Below are 17,612 nucleotides of genomic sequence, written 5' to 3' on the forward strand. Positions count from 1 at the left end.
GAAAATGCTGAGATACTTTCTTTGTGCACCTGCCTCAGGGATGCACTTTAAATTGGAAATGTTATGGGGACCTAGTCCCCACTGAGGCCAGTCTGAATATCTGTTTTTAAATCACCAACCGATAACCATTTAAACAACTCAGTTCTGCTTCTCCATGTTCTAGTCTCTCTGTAAGAGCCAGAGTGCTCATGGTCTGAGCTGCTCTCTACCCAGAAAGTGCTTTAGGCCTTCAGGGCCCATTTACCCTGGTGCAGAGCACTAGTACGTGGCCTCTGTGCATCATCCTTGTGCTGGGGCGCTGCACACAAGTGCATTGCACCCTCAGCAGCCGGTCAAAGGGCCACGCGACCCGGAGGAGCGTGAAGGTGGATGCTGAGGCAGGATCGAGGCGGGGGCGCGTAGTATGACCAGAGGTGCAGGAGGACCGGGGGGGGGGGGGCACTGGCAGCAGCAGGCCAAGGAGAGGAAAGTCCCTTCCCCGCCAGAGGCCCAGCGCTTTCCCTGCCCCGCCCCCCGTTCAGCACAACAGGGCCCGCAGGGGCAGCCCCGGTGCCCAGGGGCGGGAGCGGCTACACCTGCTGGCGTGTGAAGGGGGGTGTGGGTTTCTCTCGCCCCGCTCCCGGAGTTGTAGCTTCGACATGTCGCGTCTGCTCTGAGCTTGGCCCCGCCACCGCCAGGCGTTTCCCGCCCTGCAGGCGCCATGTTTGCCCCCCCCGGTCTAGTCACTCCGCAGCTTGACAGCGGGCCGCGAGCTCTGCGCCTGCGCGCGGTCAGATCCCCATGGCAACGCGGCGGCCGAGGGGGGGGGGGAGCAGCTACAGGGACCAGGCCACAGCGGCGCGCGGCGAAAACGTTAAGTCAGTGGAGCATCGTGCACGCGCCGTAGCCGCGTCACTGGGGAGCATCGTGCACGCGCAGAACAGAGGCGAGCCCGCCGGGCGCTCCCTGAGCTGCGACAGCAACCGAGGGGCCGCCCTGCTACTCCCCGGAAGCCCAACCCCCTCTCCTGCTTCGCACTGGCCCCGCTGGGACGCCGTAGGGGGCGGGCCGTGTCCCCCGTTGGCCACGAGGAGGAGGCGGAGCTGCTCGCTGATTGGTCGGTGGGGCGGACAGATCCGCTTCTCCCCTCCCCTCCCCTCCGGTGACCTAAGAAAGCGGCCGCGCGGCGCGGCGCGGCGCGTGGGTTTGGGAACGCTGGAAGCGCGGGGCCGGTTCGGTCCAATTCCCCCCTCGGCTGGGCGGGCCTAGCGAGAGCCCGTCACCCCGCGCCTCTCTAGCGCTCCCGGCGCCGCGCGTGCGCAGAGCAGAGCTCGCCGCTGCGGGACAGGCGCGCGCCGCTCTGCCGGGAGCGGCGCCCACGTGCCCGCCGCTGGCTGCAGGGGGAGCCCGGCTCCGGGACCGCCCCCCTCCCCCGGCGCGTCTCCCAGCCCGGGGCCCCGCCTGTAGCGTACCGGGGCGTGGCCGCGCCGGTGCTCGGGGTTCCAGCGCGTGCGGCAGCCTGCCCGGCCTGTCCCCTCGCGGGGCCCGAGGGCGTCCCGGCATGGTCGAGCGAGGGGCGGGGCGGGGGTCCCAGCCCGCGGCGTTTGACAGAATCGTTTTCAAGAACGCTTCCGAACACCACTACATGAGGGTTTGCGTGTAAGCGCCGCCCTTCCCCCGTTTGCAAAGCCCAGGTCCACTTGACGATGAGTAGCGCTGACTAACCAGACTTTATGTAAACACGGTTCGTTTCAGAGAATTTCAGGAAGGTGGGATTCGATTGAATGCTGCTCATTTCAAGCAACTGGTTATTTCCGCGCTGAAGGAGTTACATGGGGAGGTAGGAGCGCATTGACCCTGTGACTGACTAGTGTCTGAATTCATTGACTTTTGTTTTCAGGGTCCAGAAGCAACCCTTATGATGATCTACAAAAAGAACAGGAGTACTTGTGGCACCTTAGAGACTAACACATTTATTAGAGCATAAGTTTTCGTGGACTACAGCCCACTTCTTCGGATGCGAACCATTCTATATGCATCCGAAGAAGTGGGCTGTAGTCCACGAAAGCTTATGCTCTAATAAATTTGTTAGTCTCTAAGGTGCCACAAGTACTCCTGTTCTTTTTGCGGATACAGACTAACACGGCTGCTACTCTGAAACTTATGATGATCTAGTTTCTAGTCTAAGCTCCTGCATAATAATGGCCAAAGAACTTCATCTAATAATTTATGGATCAAGCCCATAACTCTGAATTGAGCCCCTCTCTCAACTTGAAGATTGCACATGATGCAGAATCACCACATCCTTAAATAAATAGCGCTGACTTTTTTACAAACCATTATTTCAAATGGAACGTCTAGGAGAGTGTGCTGCTGAATGGCGGAGCCTGATCTTTCTGCACCTTGTTCTTTATATACCGCACTATGGCTATGGCTACACTGGCGATTTACAGCGCTGCGACTTTCTTGCTCAGGGGTGTGAAAAAACACCCCCCTGAGCGCAGCAAGTTACAGCGCTGTAAAGCGCCAGTGTAAACAGTGACCCAGTGCTGGGAGCCAATCCCCTCGTGGAGGTGGAGTACCTGCAGCGCTGGCACGCGACCACACTCGCACTTCAAAGCGCTGCCGCGGGAGCGCTCCTGCAGCAGCCCTTTGAAGTTTCAAGTGTAGCCACGGCCTATGATTATGGTTTGTTTGTTTGTTTGTTTTAAATCTGTAAACTTCAGGCTGCTTTTAACAATGGTAGTGAATGTTACAATTCTTCTGTTTCAGTAGGCAAATATATGAAAATCCCATCTTCACTGCCGTTCTGATGTGTATTCAAAGTTTCCTGAACCCTGATGTTTCTTATGCTGCATACACGATTCATCTGACCTAACATTAATTTTAGCAGGGCAAAGAATTTTGACTAATTGACTTCTCAGTGTGGAAGCTGTTTCACCCAGAATTGCAAACGAGTGATTCTGGAAGCTCTCTGAAGCTAAATGGTCAGGCTGGGTCAGTATGTGGATGGGGTCCCTCAAAAGATGACCAAAACATTGGTGATTCTCTAGGTTCCTGGCCTAATTTAGTGAAGGCGAAAGATTTATACCGTCTGAAGAGGAACCATAGTATTACCCGAATTAGAATTCTGACTAGAAAGCCAGAGTTGAAAGTGAGCAGGAAGGAGGCTTGGTTCATGGGGCATAAAGGGAAAGGAAGAAACAATTTAAAATGATGTCCCTCATGCGTCCTCAGAGCCCTTCTCTCCCTGCTTTTTGCTGTTTCATAGACTTTGGCTTTTAAGTTCAAGACACTGAACTAGGAGCCTTAATGTACCTCCTATCAGCCTGCTTCAGTGCTATCTGACATCCACTGAGCTGGGTGTGAAAACAACCATTTCCCTTTAAGTCCCGGTGTCCGTGCTCCTGCTGCAGTGGAGCTTCAAAGGGAAAACAGCAGGAGGGAATATGGCCTACTGGACTGGAACTCAAGAGGTCCTAGGTTTTATTCCTGGCTCTGCCACTGATGTACTGGGTGAGGTGGGACAAGTCATATCACCTCTTTGTCTGAGTTTTGCCAGCTGTAAAATGGTGCTAATGATGCAAAGTGCTTTGAGATCTGTGAATGAAAAGGGCTGTATAAGAGCTGGGTATTACAAAGTTGCTCTAATAATAATGAAAGGTTTCAGAGTAGCAGCCGTGTTAGTCTGTATCCGCAAAAAGAAGAACAGGAGGACTTGTGGCACCTTAGAGACTAACAAATTTATTAGAGCATAAGCTTTCGTGGACTACAGCCCAGCATCCGAAGAAGTGGGCTGTAGTCCACGAAAGCTTATGCTCTAATAAATTTGTTAGTCTCTAAGGTGCCACAAGTCCTCCTGTTCTTCTAATAATAATATTTTCAGTTGGAGAACGTGGAAATCATATGTTCACAAACTGGTGTTAAAGCAGTGAATAATATTGATTTAACAGTAGTGCCCTATTTGTGCATAGGTGGGTGCAGCCTTGCCTGTTGATGTCTTAACATATGAGGAAAAAACCCTGTCTGCAATACTAAGAGTTCCCAGCAGGTAAGACACTGATTGCATATATAGTACCTTGCAAGTACCAACATGGAATTGTGTAAGATGTATAAATAACCTTTAATTTGAAAATAACGAGCTTACAACTTCTGATAGTTTCCTATCAAAATAATAGAGAAAATAATAGCTGTGATTTCATAGAAATGCAGGGCTGGAAGGGACCTTGGGAATTCTTCAAATCCAGCCCCTGCACTGAGGCCGGACCAAGTAAACCTAGACCATCCCTGACAGGTGTTTGTCCAGCTTCTTCTTAAAAATCTCCAGTGATGGGGATTCCACAACCTTACTTGGAAGTCTGCTCCAGTGCTTAACTACCCTTCTAGTTAGAAAGTTATTTCTAATATCTAACCTACTGGTAAATCTTTCTTGCAGCAGATGAAGCTCATCACAACTACTTCTACCTTAAGGAGACAGGGAGAACAATCGCTCACTGTCCTCTTTATAACAGCCCTTAACATAGTTGATTATCATCAGGTTGCCCTTCAGTCGTCTTTTCCCAAGACTAAACGTGCCTGGATTTTTTAATGTTTCCTCATGAGTCAGATTTTCTAAACCTGTTTGTCTGTTGCATTCTTTGACAGGGTAACAAGCCTTGTGGATGGGGGGAAACGTTAGATTTGGTGTATCTTGACTTCAGTAAGGCTTTTGATACTGTCTTGCATGAAGAAGAACAGGAGTACTTGTGGCACCTTAGAGACTAACAGGTCTTGCATGACCTTTTCATAAACAAACTAGGGAAATACAACCTAGATGGAAGAGCATGTTGAGTGGGACCTTGTAGGGGTCAGTTCTGGGTCCAGTTCTGTTCAATATCTTCATCAGTGATTTAGATGATGGCATAGAGAGTACACTTATAAAATTTGTAGACAATTCCAAGTTGGGAGGAGTTGCAAGTCCTTTGGAGGATAGGATTAAAATTCAAAATGATCTGGACAAACTGGAGAAACTGGTCTGAAATAAATAGGATGAAATTAAATAAGAACAAATGCAAATTATTCCACTTAGGAAGGAGCAATCAGTGGCGCAGATACAAAATGGGAAATGACTGCCTAGGAAGGAGTACTGCAGAACAGGATCTGGAGGTCATAGTGGATAACAAGCTAACTGAGAGTCAACAGTGTAACGCTGTTGCAAAAAAGCAACCATCATTCTGGGATGTATTAGCAGGAGTGTTGTAAGCAGGACACAAGAAGTAATTCTTCCACTCTACTCCGTGCTAATTAGGCCTCAACTGGAGTATTGTCCAGTTCTGGTCGCCACATTTCAGGAAAGATGTGGACAAATTGGAGGAAGTCCAGAGAAAAGCAACAAAAATGATAAGTGTAGAAAAACATGATCTGTGAGGGAAGATTGGAAAAATTGTGTTTGTTTAATCTGGAGAAGAGAAGACTGAGGGGGGACATAACAGTTTTCAAGTATGTAAAAGGAGGAGGAAGAAAAATTGTTCTCATTAACCTCTGAGGATAGGACAAGAAGCAACAGGCTTAAATTGCAGCTAGGGCAGTTTAGGTTGCACATTAAGAAAAACGTCCTGTCAGGGTGACTAAGCACTGGAATAAATTGCCTAGGGAGGTTGTGGAATCTCCATCATTGGAGATTTTTAAGAGCAGCTTAGACAAACACCTGTCAGGGATGGTGTTAGATCAGGGATTCTCAAACTGTGGGTCGGGACCCCATTTTAATGGAGTCATCAAGGCTGGTGGTGTCCCTGGGCCCCATCAAGTCTGAAGCCCAAGCCCCACCACCCAGGGCTAAAGTTGTATGCCCCCCCCCCCCCCCCAGGGCAGAAGTGCTTGGGCTTCAGCTTTGGCCCCCCCCAGCCCAGGGTGGCGGGGCTTAGACGGACTCAGACTTCAGTCCCCCTTCCTGGGGTTGTGTAGTGATTTTTGTTGTCAGAAGGGGGGTCACGATGCAATGAAGTTTGAGAGCCGCTGTCTTAGATAATACTTAGTCCTGCCAGGAGTGCAGGGGACTGGACTAGGTGGCCTCTCGAGGTCCCTTCCAGTCCTCCGATTCTATGATTCTTGTGTGTTTCTGGGATGTATGTGAATGCTGCTTAGTGATCACTCAGGAGTTTTTTTTTTTTTTTCCCTCCTAACTGCGCTTGAATTTCAAGAGATACCTAGGGGGCCACCTGGCCCAGAATTGGTAGACGCTTCATCCTTCACTGATAGGAGACAATCCATTGCTGAAAGAGGGAGCTTTTTCACTCTCAATTATCAAGTGGCTCCTTAAAAGTCTAGAGGAGGACACTTATAGCCTTATTGGCCTCTAGATAGTCTGTACTGTATTCTTGTACTGCCCCCATCACCATGGTATCTGAGTGCATTAAATGACATGGTTTATTCTCTTCTCAGCCTCTCCTCGGGGAGAATTGTGTATAGCTTATTGTCTTTTGTTTGGGATTTTTGAAGGTACACACTGTGATGTGTTAGAGGAGGCAGGGGGAAGAATGTGCCTGGCGCTTGAAGTGAAAGATGATTAGGTGTGGAGCAGAACTGTAAATGATTCCTCTCCATTTTAAAAAGCTCTGTGAAAAGCCTTTTTAAGGTGTGAAATCCAGTAACTTGCCTTTCAGAGCAGTCTTTACATCCTTGTTATCTTTCAACATTAATAATGTGAGGGCTGCCTAATTTAGAGTCTAGAAGTTAGAGCAAGGGTGTTGAACGTTTGTCTCTGATCCTGACTCTGCCACTGACTTGCTCTGTGACCGTGAGTAAGTTACTTAATGTCTCTGTAATGGGGTCCCCATCTGTAAAATGAGGATAAGTGAGCAGCTTTATAAAGCACTTTAAGACTTTTTGATGTAAAGCACTAAATAACTTGGGAGTAATCATGTACTACTTAGGGCTAGTCCACACTGGCCGTGCTAAGGTACTGTCGCAGCAGCACTTCCACGTGCCTTGTGTGGTCGCGGCACAGCGTTGGGCAGGGCCGGCTCTAGGTTTTTTGCCGCCCCAAGCAAAAAAATTTTTGGCTGCCACCCATCCTGTCCCAGCCCTGGGCTCCCCCTACACCTCCCTGCCACCCCAGCCCTGGGCTCTCCCCCCACCCTCACCCCCTGATGCCCCAACTCTGGGCTTTCCCCCCCATCCCACCCGCACTCCCTGCTGCCCCAGCCCTGGGCTTCCCCCCACCAGTGCTGACTCCGCCCGCTGCCCCTTCATCTCCAGCCAGTCCGGCGGTGGCAGGGTTGGGGTAAGCAGCGGGGCTCCCGGGCCGCGCCTCAGCTCAGGGTCCCTCCAGCCGGGGCTCCCGCCTCCAGGACCGGCCGGACCCGGGAGGGCAGAGCCGGGGGACCATCCCGGTAGGGGGCTGAGGAGCCGGGGCAGGGCAGCCCCAGAGGGAGCGGAGCCCCGGAGAGCAGGACGCGGCCCCGCATGGCAGCACCCCGGGCACCGGTCCCCACTATGGCCCTGCTGCTGCTGCTCCTGGCTGCCCTGCTGCAATCCCTGGGTGGCTCGGGCTGCTTTACCCAGCCCCGGCTGCAGCGCTGGGGGGCGGCCGGCCTGCGGCACTTGCAGGCAGCTCCGTGTGTCCCATGGGGCGGCGGCCCCCAGCCCAGGTGCCCTGCGCTCAGAGCCCACCTGGCCATACGGTGCGGGCGCTGCTCCCTGACGCGAACCGCAGCGGCCCCAGGGCGCCCCCCCGCCCGTGCAGGACGCGCTGCTGCTGCCAGGGCCGGCTCTAGGTGTGCCGCCCCAAGCGCAAAAAAGGGACTGGCTGGAATGCCACCCCTAAAAATGTGCCGCCCCAAGCACGTGCTTGGTTTGCTGGTGCCTAGAGCCGGCCCTGGCGTTGGGAGAGAGCTCTCCCGGCGTCCTGAAAAACCCACCTCCACGAGGGGTGTAGCTTCCAGCGCTGGTGCAATGTCTACACTGGTGCTTTACAGCGCTGAAACTTGCTGAGCTCGGGGGGGGGTTCACATCCCTGAGCGAGAAAGTGCTGCAAATTGCCAGTGTAGACAAACCCTAAGAAAAATGGCAAAGCACTAGGAATCAAAAGAGCGGTAAAAAGGCAGACTAAGAAACCACCTCAAACACAACAAATTTCCATTGGCATTTGTGGGTTTAAACTATCTTTTGACTCAGAGACCACAAAAATGTGACTGGTCCAGAATAGTTAACATGACACACTGGTCTAAGAAGTGACGAAGATGCGTAAACCTCACAACGTCTTGACAGAGCTGCTGCTTGTGTGTAGTCCTATCTGCTGCATTTAGTTACAGAAGTAAGTGTTCAGTTACATCTGCAGAGCCAATGCAGGTTAGAGTGAATTAGATAGTGTTACTTGTGCATCAACAGAATTGGTTCCTGCGTTCCAGGCAGGGCTTTGGAGCTGTGCTCCGGCTCCGCTCCAGCTCCAGGCAAAAACCTGCAGCTCCACTGCTCTGGACCTGCTCCGCGCTCCAGGCTCCGCTCCAAAGCCCTGGTTCCAGGGCCAATCAGTTACACCCGTGGTTAATCAGTTGACGGCAATAGGGTTGCTCAGATGACACTGAAAGGAAAATTGGGCCCACAGAATCTCTTACTGATGATCATGCATGACCTAGAAAGAACCCAGCTTGATTTTGCTAGGCTGAGTATGCAGGGCTGGAGGTTAAAGACTAAAACATCTTTTTACTTAAATTGAGCAAACTTAATACGTACTCAGTGAGACACTAAACATGGATCCATACAGTGTTCCTGTCTTAAAACATAAAATGACCAGGAGTGGATGATGTAGTACTGAAACCTGTGTCTGTTATCCCTTGCTGTGGGAAGAGGTCAGGAGCAGCTGGGAGATTAGGGCACTAAAGATGAATGGAAGCTATTGGGGATGGGGAAGGGAAGGAAACTAAAGGCACAGGAAGAGCGGTTCAGGAAACAGGCCCATTAAAAAAGGGTTTGACAAAGGAAAAACCCATGAGCATTGATTGTATTAAATACTTCAAACCATAGATAAGACAAACTACACTGAAGGGTAATTGTCACAAACTTGTCACCAGAGCCTACTGATGAAATTGCAGTTGGGAGTTCATTATTCCTTCTGTTTAGGGAATCTCTATTTAAGCTGTATACCCAGCAGCAAAATCTTTTGAGGCATGTGAATCCTAATAATCTATTTAATGTTGTCATAATTTAGTGGCCTTGTCAAGCTGTGGAGTGCTCTAACACTGCTGGGCTCCTACCAGAACAGGAAGTGTGCTTTCAGAGTGATACAGGTAAAGCCCTGGGGAACTCCGGGACCTGCCCCTGAATTTTAGTCCTCTTTAGGGTTACTCAGCCTACTCAAGTTCACAGAACCTCTTAATAGAGACATGGCTTACTTGTGTAAAACCGGATCCGTTTTAGAGTTAAATACCCTTAAGGATGGGTGTGAAACAGATTGGTGAGAGATTGAATCGGTCTGTCTTATAATTACTGAAATTCAGTCGACTTAAATTGTCATGTCCAGGTCTCTTTATATTGTACGGTGGTTGTAACAATCACCTGTTGTCATATCTGGGGTTGTCTGAAAGGAAGTAGATGCTGGGAATCGTCTTTCCTTTTGGGGGCCCACATAGATGCGATCTTATAAAACTAGACTCTTGTGTCTGAGTTTCATCACTTTACATATCAGACCTGACCTCACTGTAGTAGATCTCGTTAACAGATTTTTGAGGAAACTAATTTCCATGACAGTTTGTCCTTGGCCCCTATCTGGGTTCAAACTTGTATGTTTCGCCCACTGTCACTCACTGACTCCAAACCCCATTGCACTTGAATTCCAGAGCCCAATGCTTGTTCCTTTTGAAATGCTTCACTTCATTCTGCCACGTAACTTTCAGTAACTGAGTCTGGGAGCTGGAGTTGGTCTCCAAGGAGATAGTTGAATAACATGGTTGGCTTAAGTTGCTCTAATTTTGCTTTATATGGGGGAAATTTGTTGTGTGTTGTTGTTTTTTTTTTAATCTTGCCTGCTGGAAATTGTTTGGTATGTGTGATGTTTTCATAATGTGTCATTTTTCCCCCCCCCCACCAGACCTCTCCATTTCTCCTTGCGTTATCTGGGAACAGCAGAGAACTCCTACTGGATTGAATACACCGGAAACGTGGTTGGGCTGTAAGAAGCAGAAGTTGCTCAAGATGTTGGCACTACTCAGACCTAGAATTTTTGGTGGGGATTTCAAAAGAACCATCCTGACAAAACCAAACATTGCTAGCTCATTGCTTAGATCTCTCTCTCTTCAGCGTTCACATATACAGGTTGGAGACAAGGCTGAACTTACTAAAGCCTTCACACAGAAAGATATTGTTAGTTTTGCTGACTTAACTGGGGACACAAACCCACTGCATTTGGATGAAGACTATGCAAAGAGAACTAGGTTTGGGAGAACAATTGTACATGGAGTTTTGATCAACGGACTTATTTCAGCAGTTATAGGTACTAAAATGCCTGGCTATGGTTGTGTGTTTCTTTCTCAGGAAATTCACTTCCCAGCTCCCTTGTACATTGGAGAAGAAGTCTTAGCTGCAGCAGAAGTGACGAGACTGAAAAGATCTGTTGCATACATTTCAGTATCATGTACTGTTAGGGAAAGTGAAAAGATTGTTATGGAAGGGATAGTGAAAGTCATGGTGTCAGAAGGTCAGCGCTCGTGACTGCATGGTGCTTTATTCTTTAGTAAAATTCAGAAATATGTGGGGGGTTCACATGTGTGATACCTCAAACCTTGGTAAGAGGAAGCCTGCAGAAACACTTTGAAGGACACAGCTTGCTGTCAATTTTGAGAGCTGATGTGCCTTGTAGGTGAGAGATGTAAAACATCACTTTTGATGGCTTGTAAGGGCACATGAAGATCAGTATGATCCATACTTACCTTACATCTATTACCATCGTGTGCAACCAAGCCTGTTCTGTTTCCTAGCTCAACTGTCTGTCACCAGAATAAACCCCAGTGTTAACTGGAACCTTTTACAAAGAAATGTTTACTTCACGTAATGTTCTGGAGTTGGTCAAGAGATTTCTGTCCCCTGACTAGTAAACAGGGAGCCAAGATATTTATCTCAGATAAATAAATAAAGTATTCTCTTGGTTCCTTGTTACTATTGCACAACATGTGCCACATTTCACATTGAGTTTTGAACTCTTGTTCAGTTTGAAGTTCTAGATATGGCAAAGGGCCAGATCTCTCTCTCACCCCTTCTATGAATTCAATGAAGACCAAGGGACTACGTGGGTGAATAAAGCAAGCAGCATTGGGTTCATATTAACACATGCACATGTCATCCTCTCCCCTGACTTACAAGAATAAAAAGCTTGTTCTTCAACCATTGCCTTTATTAGGGTAGCTCTGATGTTTCTTTCACAAATTAATGCATTGTTCCACTTAATTTTCAAGCAAAAGGGCTCATTTGATTTGAGGCTATCATTAGGCCATACAAAAATGGTCTGTGTAAAGGTCTTGGATAACCTCCTACCACTGCTAAACTACAAACTAAATGTCATGTGGCAACCTGTCACAACTAGAGGAACTCTTAAAACTAAATTATAAGGGAACTTTACAGACATGTGGCTACACATGGTAGCTTTATGAGCTAAACCCTTTATAGTCCAGAATTGCTTATTGTGTGATCAAAATTGGGCCTTGATCTGCTTTGGAAAGAGGGTAGATAGAAGGAATTGTTCTTAGTAGGTGTTCTTTCAGACAACACTTGGAGACAAATGTGCATGAGGGAGACAGGCAGAGTTTGATCAGATCAGAATAGCTGAGATTGCTGCTGTAACCTTAAATTTCCCTGACAAGGGAGTTATCTGCCCCCTGGTACCATAGTGTTTGAGCAGCCTCTTAAACTGTAATGTATTTATGCTCTCAACAGACCTGCGAGGTAGGGAAGTGCTATGATCCCCATTTTTCAGATGGGGAAGTAAGGCCCAAAGAGATCAGGGGACAGATTTTTAAAGGTATTTAGACATCTAAAGCTGCAGCTAAGCACCTCGTGGGGTTTTCCATAGTGCCTAGGCACCTATCGTATTTTGATGTGTAATACCTTTTAAAATACTGGCTGTGATGTGCGAAAGGTCATATGGGACATTTGCAGGGAATTAAACCTGGGGTCTCCAAAGTCCCATGCTAACCGCAAACCCTGGGCTGTCCTAAGTAGCGAAGTCTGACACCATTCTCAGAGCTGCAGGAATCACCGAACTGGAGGGGATCTCAAGAAGTCATCTAGTCCAGTCCCCTGCACTCGAGGCAGGACTAAGTGTTATCTATACAATGTAAGCTAGAGCAATGTGCTGTGGAGCTGATGGCAGAGTTTGGCTCATAACCTGCTTTTTGTGGAGACAAGGGATAGTCAAAGTACACTAGGTGACTTCTGCTTTAGTAGCTGTAGTGCCTTTTCTCTCTTCAAGTTACTCATTCCAGGTCTGTGTATGATATCTATATATTCTAAATCTCATACATTAAGAATGATACATTGTGAATAACAGAACTGCCACTCAGAATTCGGGGGAGAGACAAACAAAGCAAACATCTATTCTTAGACCTTGGGCTTTGGACTCTGTGTCAGCTTGTTGGACCAAGGGAACAATTGCCAGAATCAAGAGCTTTCTACTGACCAAGCCTACGTCACACTATACAAATCTGGGGTCTGTCAGCTTGAGCGTAGCAGCTGTCTTCTGTGAGGGTGTGGTAGCCTTTAGACTTGTCCCATAAAGGGCTTTATAGATCAAAATTACAGTAGATTTTTTTTAAACACACAATAAGTCAATGTAGCCTTTCAAGCCGAAGCAAATCTTTGATCTACACTTCTGAGTTTTAAATCTAAAACTCAGAAGAATGGTCATGTTTAAACTCACAATTCTGTGTTCAAATGGCAATCGACTGAAAAATTGGTGACTGCCAAATGTAGTGGTAGTTTAAGGACAGCAAGAACCCTTAATGTACATCTGGTTCTTTTAAAAGTTTTTAAAGGTAGCCAAGACATTTTAAACTGCACCCTAGAGACAATATTGTGAACAAGGTAAAAGTAAGAGGTAGCTGCACAATCAGTGACTTTAAAAGATGAAACAAGTAAAATAAGAGTTTGTTCAAAGGCAAGTCATTTCCTGACTTTCAAGCAGATCTCGGTTTCAACTGCTGTTGATGCAACTCAAAAGAAAATGGCAGGAAGCAGAAGGAAGACTTTTTCACTGTTCAGGAGCTAGAGAAAAAGTATCAGAGGGATAGCCGTGTTAGTCTGAATCTGTAAAAAGCAACAGAGGGTCCTGTGGCACCTTTGAGACTAACAGAAGTACTGGGAGCATAAGCTTTCGTGGGTAAGAACCTCACTTCTTGCATCTGAAGAAGTGAGGTTCTTACCCACGAAAGCTTATGCTCCCAGTACTTCTGTTAGAGAAAAAGTAGATATCTTGGCTGTGAAACTTGCCGCTGAGTTAATAGCGTACATAAAAATGGCCCAAGGGTCCATCTAGCCCAGTATCCTGTCTTCCGACAGTGGTCAGTGCCAGGTGTCCCAGAGGGAATGAGCAGAACAGGGAATCATCCATCCCCTGTCGCCCATTCCCAGCTTCTGGCAAACAGAGGCTAGAGATAAAATTCCTGCCCATCTTGGCTAATAGCCATTGAGGGATCTAGCCTCCATGAATTTATCTAGTTCTTTTTTGAACCCTATTATGGACTTGGCCTTCACAACATCCTCTGGCAAGGAGTTCCACAGGTTGACTGTGCGTTGTGTAAAGAAATACTTCCTTTTATTTGTTTTAGACCTGCTGCCTATTAATTTCATTTGGTGACCCCTAGTTCTTGTGTTATGAGAAGTAATAAAGAAGTCAAACCTCAAACCCTGCTGATTATTCTCCCGTGATAGTTCAGACTTTTTTAAACTTCTCTATAACACACTTTTATTTTTGTCTTGTGACAGATTGTCATCTCTGGTGATCTGTTTGAAAACAAGAGACAATTAAGTTAAAAAGAGAAGAGGGCTCATCAACCAGATGATAGTTCTTCCTGTGCGCTCCACTCAAGCAATAATTAGTACTCTATATCAGCATTGTTTTGCATCAGATCTTTTTAATAGCCCTTTCAGCTTCTGTGTATAGCTCATATACATAAGCATATTCCGAGAATGCTTACAATAAAATTGGTAGCTGATAATGTTGACACTGAAGCTTGTAACTGACAGTGTAGCTCCTGATACCATCACATTCAGCTCCTCCAACTCCTTTTGTCATGGTGGTCTTGCTTCAGAGCTTAAGGGAGTCTGGGGGCACGGACAAGAATTACAACTCACCCTCTCTGCTGTGGAGAAGAGCTTAAAATTAGGCTTTCAACAATAATGACTTTGATAACCTAACTTTTAAGTGTTGCTTATTTCAGTCATATAAATAAGCTGTGCTTTCTAGGGTTGGTCTATACTTAAAAGTTAGTTCAACATAGCTACAACAGTCAGGGTGTGTGAAAAATACACACCCTTGACTGACAGAGCTATGCCAACCAAACCCTCAGTGTAAATGCAGCTATGTTGATGGAAGAAAACTGACTTTGTTCAGAGAGGTGATGTTTCTAAACACATGGAAAAAACCTTCCATTGGTGTAGGCTGCATCTAAACTATGGGGTTATGACACCTTAGCTACATGGACATAGCTAAGCCAATGTAGTCTCTGTAGTATAGATACAGACTATGCTCTGGAAAACCAGTGCAGACTAAAAATCATTCATATTATGGGGTTGCTGGGAGGAAATACTGCCAGAGCTCCCAGGCCTTTAAAAGTAAATGAAAATCCAGATTAATTATGACAGGTTTCAGAGTAGCAGCCGTGTTAGTCTGTATCCGCAAAAAGAACAGGAGTACTTGTGGCACCTTAGAGACTAACAAATTTATTAGAGCATAAGCTTTTGTGGACTACAGCCCAAGAAGAAGTGGGCTGTAGTCCACGAAAGCTTATGCTCTAATAAATTTGTTAGTCTCTAAGGTGCCACGAGTACTCCTGTTCTTTTTGCAGATTAATTATGTTACATATGGGGAGGCCTTAAAGAACTCCCAACAGGAGAATACAGAGAAAGCACTACTTTCATTGCTGCATTATCTGACACCAGAGATGCTGAAAGAATTCTGGTGGTAGCTCCAGACAGAAGTCTGCTCTACAAAGGATTTTGATAGTCCCAGATCTCCGCTAGGCAATACTGTTGCTATGGAAAGAATTTACAGTAATTCAGACAGACTCCACACATAAGGCTATGTTCTGCAAAAGTGGAAGATTTATACAATTGAGGGTCCTGTGTTATTTCAAGGATGTTCTTTTGGCAAACAAACTCCTGGGGAAAATCAAACTAAACAACTGATGGCAAAGTTGAGTTCAAATTGGCTATTTCGTTCTCTGTGGAGTAGCTGTATGAAGTCTTGTGTTTTAAAAAAAAGCTTCCTGTTTTTTTTCTGTCATTGAGACCATAACTTCTGTGATAGCTCAATGTGCAAATGCTCTAATTTTCTTATGGCACTGTAAGTGAATCTTTATTAAACTTCCATATAATCCAATGTAGTGCCAGACAGCTCACGTTGTTTGTACTTTAGCAAAGTGATTTATAGCTGACAAATACCGACTGATCATCTTATTTCTCAGGTAGGTGGGTAATGATGTATATCAGGATCATAGAATCATAGAACTGGAAGGGACCTCGAGAGGTCATCTAGTCTAGTCCCCTGCACTAGTAGCAGGACTAAGTATTATCTAGACCATTCCTGACAGGTGTTTGTCTAACCTGTTCTTAAAAATCTCCAATGATGGAGATTCCACAACCTCCATAGGCAATTTATTCCAGTGCTTAACCACCCTGACAGTTAGGAAAATTTTCCTTATGTCTCCCTTGCTGCAATTTAAGCCCATTGCTTCTTGTTCTATCCTCAGAGGTTAAGAAAAACAATTTTTCTTCCTCCTCTTTGTAACAACCTTTTACATACTTGAAAACTGTTATCGTGTCCCCCCCGTCTTCTCTTTTCCAGACTAAACAAATCCAAGTTTTTCAATCTTTCCTCATAGGTCATGTTTTCTAGACCTTTAATAATTTTTGCCGCTTTTCTCTGGACTCTCTCCAATTTGTCCACATCCTTCCTGAAATGTGGCACCCAGAACTGGACACAACACTCCAGTTGAGGCCTAATCAACGCAGAGTAGAGTGGAAGAATTACTTCTCGTGTCTTACTTACAACACTCCTGCTAATACATCCCAGAAGGATGTTCGCTTTTTTTGAGGTCCGCATCTACTACTGTTTTACTCTAAATGCTCATTACACTCATTCTATAACAGTGAAATTCATCTCAGTGCAGAGGGACAGAACAAGACCTGTGCACATCTAAGCCTTGTTTTTAAGGTCTTATGTGGGACTCAAGTGGTGCATAGGTTTTGGCCTGACCAGCTGCATAGGACCAAATTTACTGTATATGCGTAAAGAGATCTACCTCTGAGTATATTAGAGATGTTCAATAATTTTATTCTTTCCTGCTTCCGGCTCTTTGTTTCCCTACCATGCTCACCCACGCAAACAAACAAACAAACAAAAAAAACACATCCCAAAGTAGTGGAGGAGCTGTTTTGATAGTGGATTCATGAGAGCTCCTGGACTGCTCCCCCCTCCCCGCCAAGATTTCAAATGACTTGTGTGTAAACATTACTGTTATCCTCTAGCCATGATTATGTAACCTATTTCAGTGACAAGTAAATACCAATGGCAATGTAAATACCAATGGCAAAGGACAACTGCTGTAAGTTTAACCCGCAGCCGTGCTGAGGGGAAGGATGCTGATACACACTGCGTGATTAATTAGCAGGATTTCCTCACATGATTGACTTCATCACTTCCAGTTGGTATTGCTGCAAGAGGCTATTTCCCAAATGTCCTCACTACCTTTGTCCTTTGTACCTTTGTATATAGTGCTGATCACAATCAGCCTCTTTGCTAAAATGGGGAGAGTAAATTATTGGTCTAGAGATGGGGTTTGAAGGTATGAAGAAGTAAAATGCATATTGTCTTACAAAATCTAATTGTAAACAAACAAATTACATTCAATGGTGGAATTTGTCTATTAGAACTGGAGGGAGGTGGGTTAGGGAAGGTATCAATAGAGGGCCTGTTTGTCTCCAGCCTTGTTTCTTGCCTATTGTCCATAGTGTTTAGGTAGCCTTTTACACCCATGTCCAGGGCCACCGAGAGCGGGTTTGGGCCCCGGTGAAATTTTTTTTTCGGGCCCCCCAGCAAGGGCGGGCCGGCTAAACAGGGCCGACGAGGGGGGGGAAGCCAGGTCCCCTTCTGGACCGCCGGGCCCCGGTAATTTGTACCGGCTTCCCCCTCCCCTCCCCCCCATCGGCCCTGCCCATGTCATGCAGGTGTAAATGACTAGGCAAGGTGCAAAGCAGTAGAGAATCAGGGCCTTAAGGTTTTGTCTATCCTAGATTAATGTATATTGCTAAACATTGCTTGCTCCTCCTGAGTTGATTGAAATGTGCCTTGGGTCCAGACCCACCAGGCCTTTGGTTGGGTTACTAGTGGTGCTAAGCAATGTTTCAAACAGATTAGGCTTTTGGGGAGTAAAGAACAACTGAGACTG

General features: G+C 46.6%; 2 protein-coding genes across 2 annotated transcripts; both read left to right on the forward strand.

Moving 5' to 3' along the window:
* Positions 1–1,185: 1,185 nt before the first annotated feature.
* Positions 1,186–10,989, forward strand: RPP14 (ribonuclease P/MRP subunit p14). Its single transcript, XM_065552918.1, has 5 exons — positions 1,186–1,638; positions 1,735–1,819; positions 3,954–4,030; positions 9,167–9,245; positions 10,046–10,989. The coding sequence occupies exons 1-5, from the start codon at positions 1,541–1,543 to the stop codon at positions 10,100–10,102; spliced, it is 396 nt and encodes a 131-aa protein (XP_065408990.1). The 5' UTR covers positions 1,186–1,540; the 3' UTR covers positions 10,103–10,989.
* HTD2 (hydroxyacyl-thioester dehydratase type 2) lies at positions 10,150–10,989 on the forward strand. Its single transcript, XM_042844262.2, has one exon. It carries the CDS (start codon positions 10,150–10,152, stop codon positions 10,663–10,665), a length of 516 nt encoding a protein of 171 aa, XP_042700196.2. The 3' UTR covers positions 10,666–10,989.
* Positions 10,990–17,612: the final 6,623 nt, after the last annotated feature.

Source organism: Chrysemys picta, chromosome 7 (assembly GCF_011386835.1).
Source record: "Chrysemys picta bellii isolate R12L10 chromosome 7, ASM1138683v2, whole genome shotgun sequence".
Taxonomy (NCBI): domain Eukaryota; kingdom Metazoa; phylum Chordata; order Testudines; family Emydidae; genus Chrysemys; species Chrysemys picta.

Coding starts and splice junctions, on each gene's coding strand:
- HTD2 (XM_042844262.2), top strand. CDS start 10,150: ATGTTGGCACTACTCAGACCTAGAATTTTTGGTGGGGATTTCAAAAGA.
- RPP14 (XM_065552918.1), top strand. CDS start 1,541: ATGGTCGAGCGAGGGGCGGGGCGGGGGTCCCAGCCCGCGGCGTTTGAC. Junction 1,639..1,734: donor CACTACATGAGGGTTTGCGT/GTAAGCGCCGCC, acceptor GGTTCGTTTCAG/AGAATTTCAGGAAGGTGGGA. Junction 9,246..10,045: donor GTGCTTTCAGAGTGATACAG/GTAAAGCCCTGG, acceptor CCCCCCCACCAG/ACCTCTCCATTTCTCCTTGC.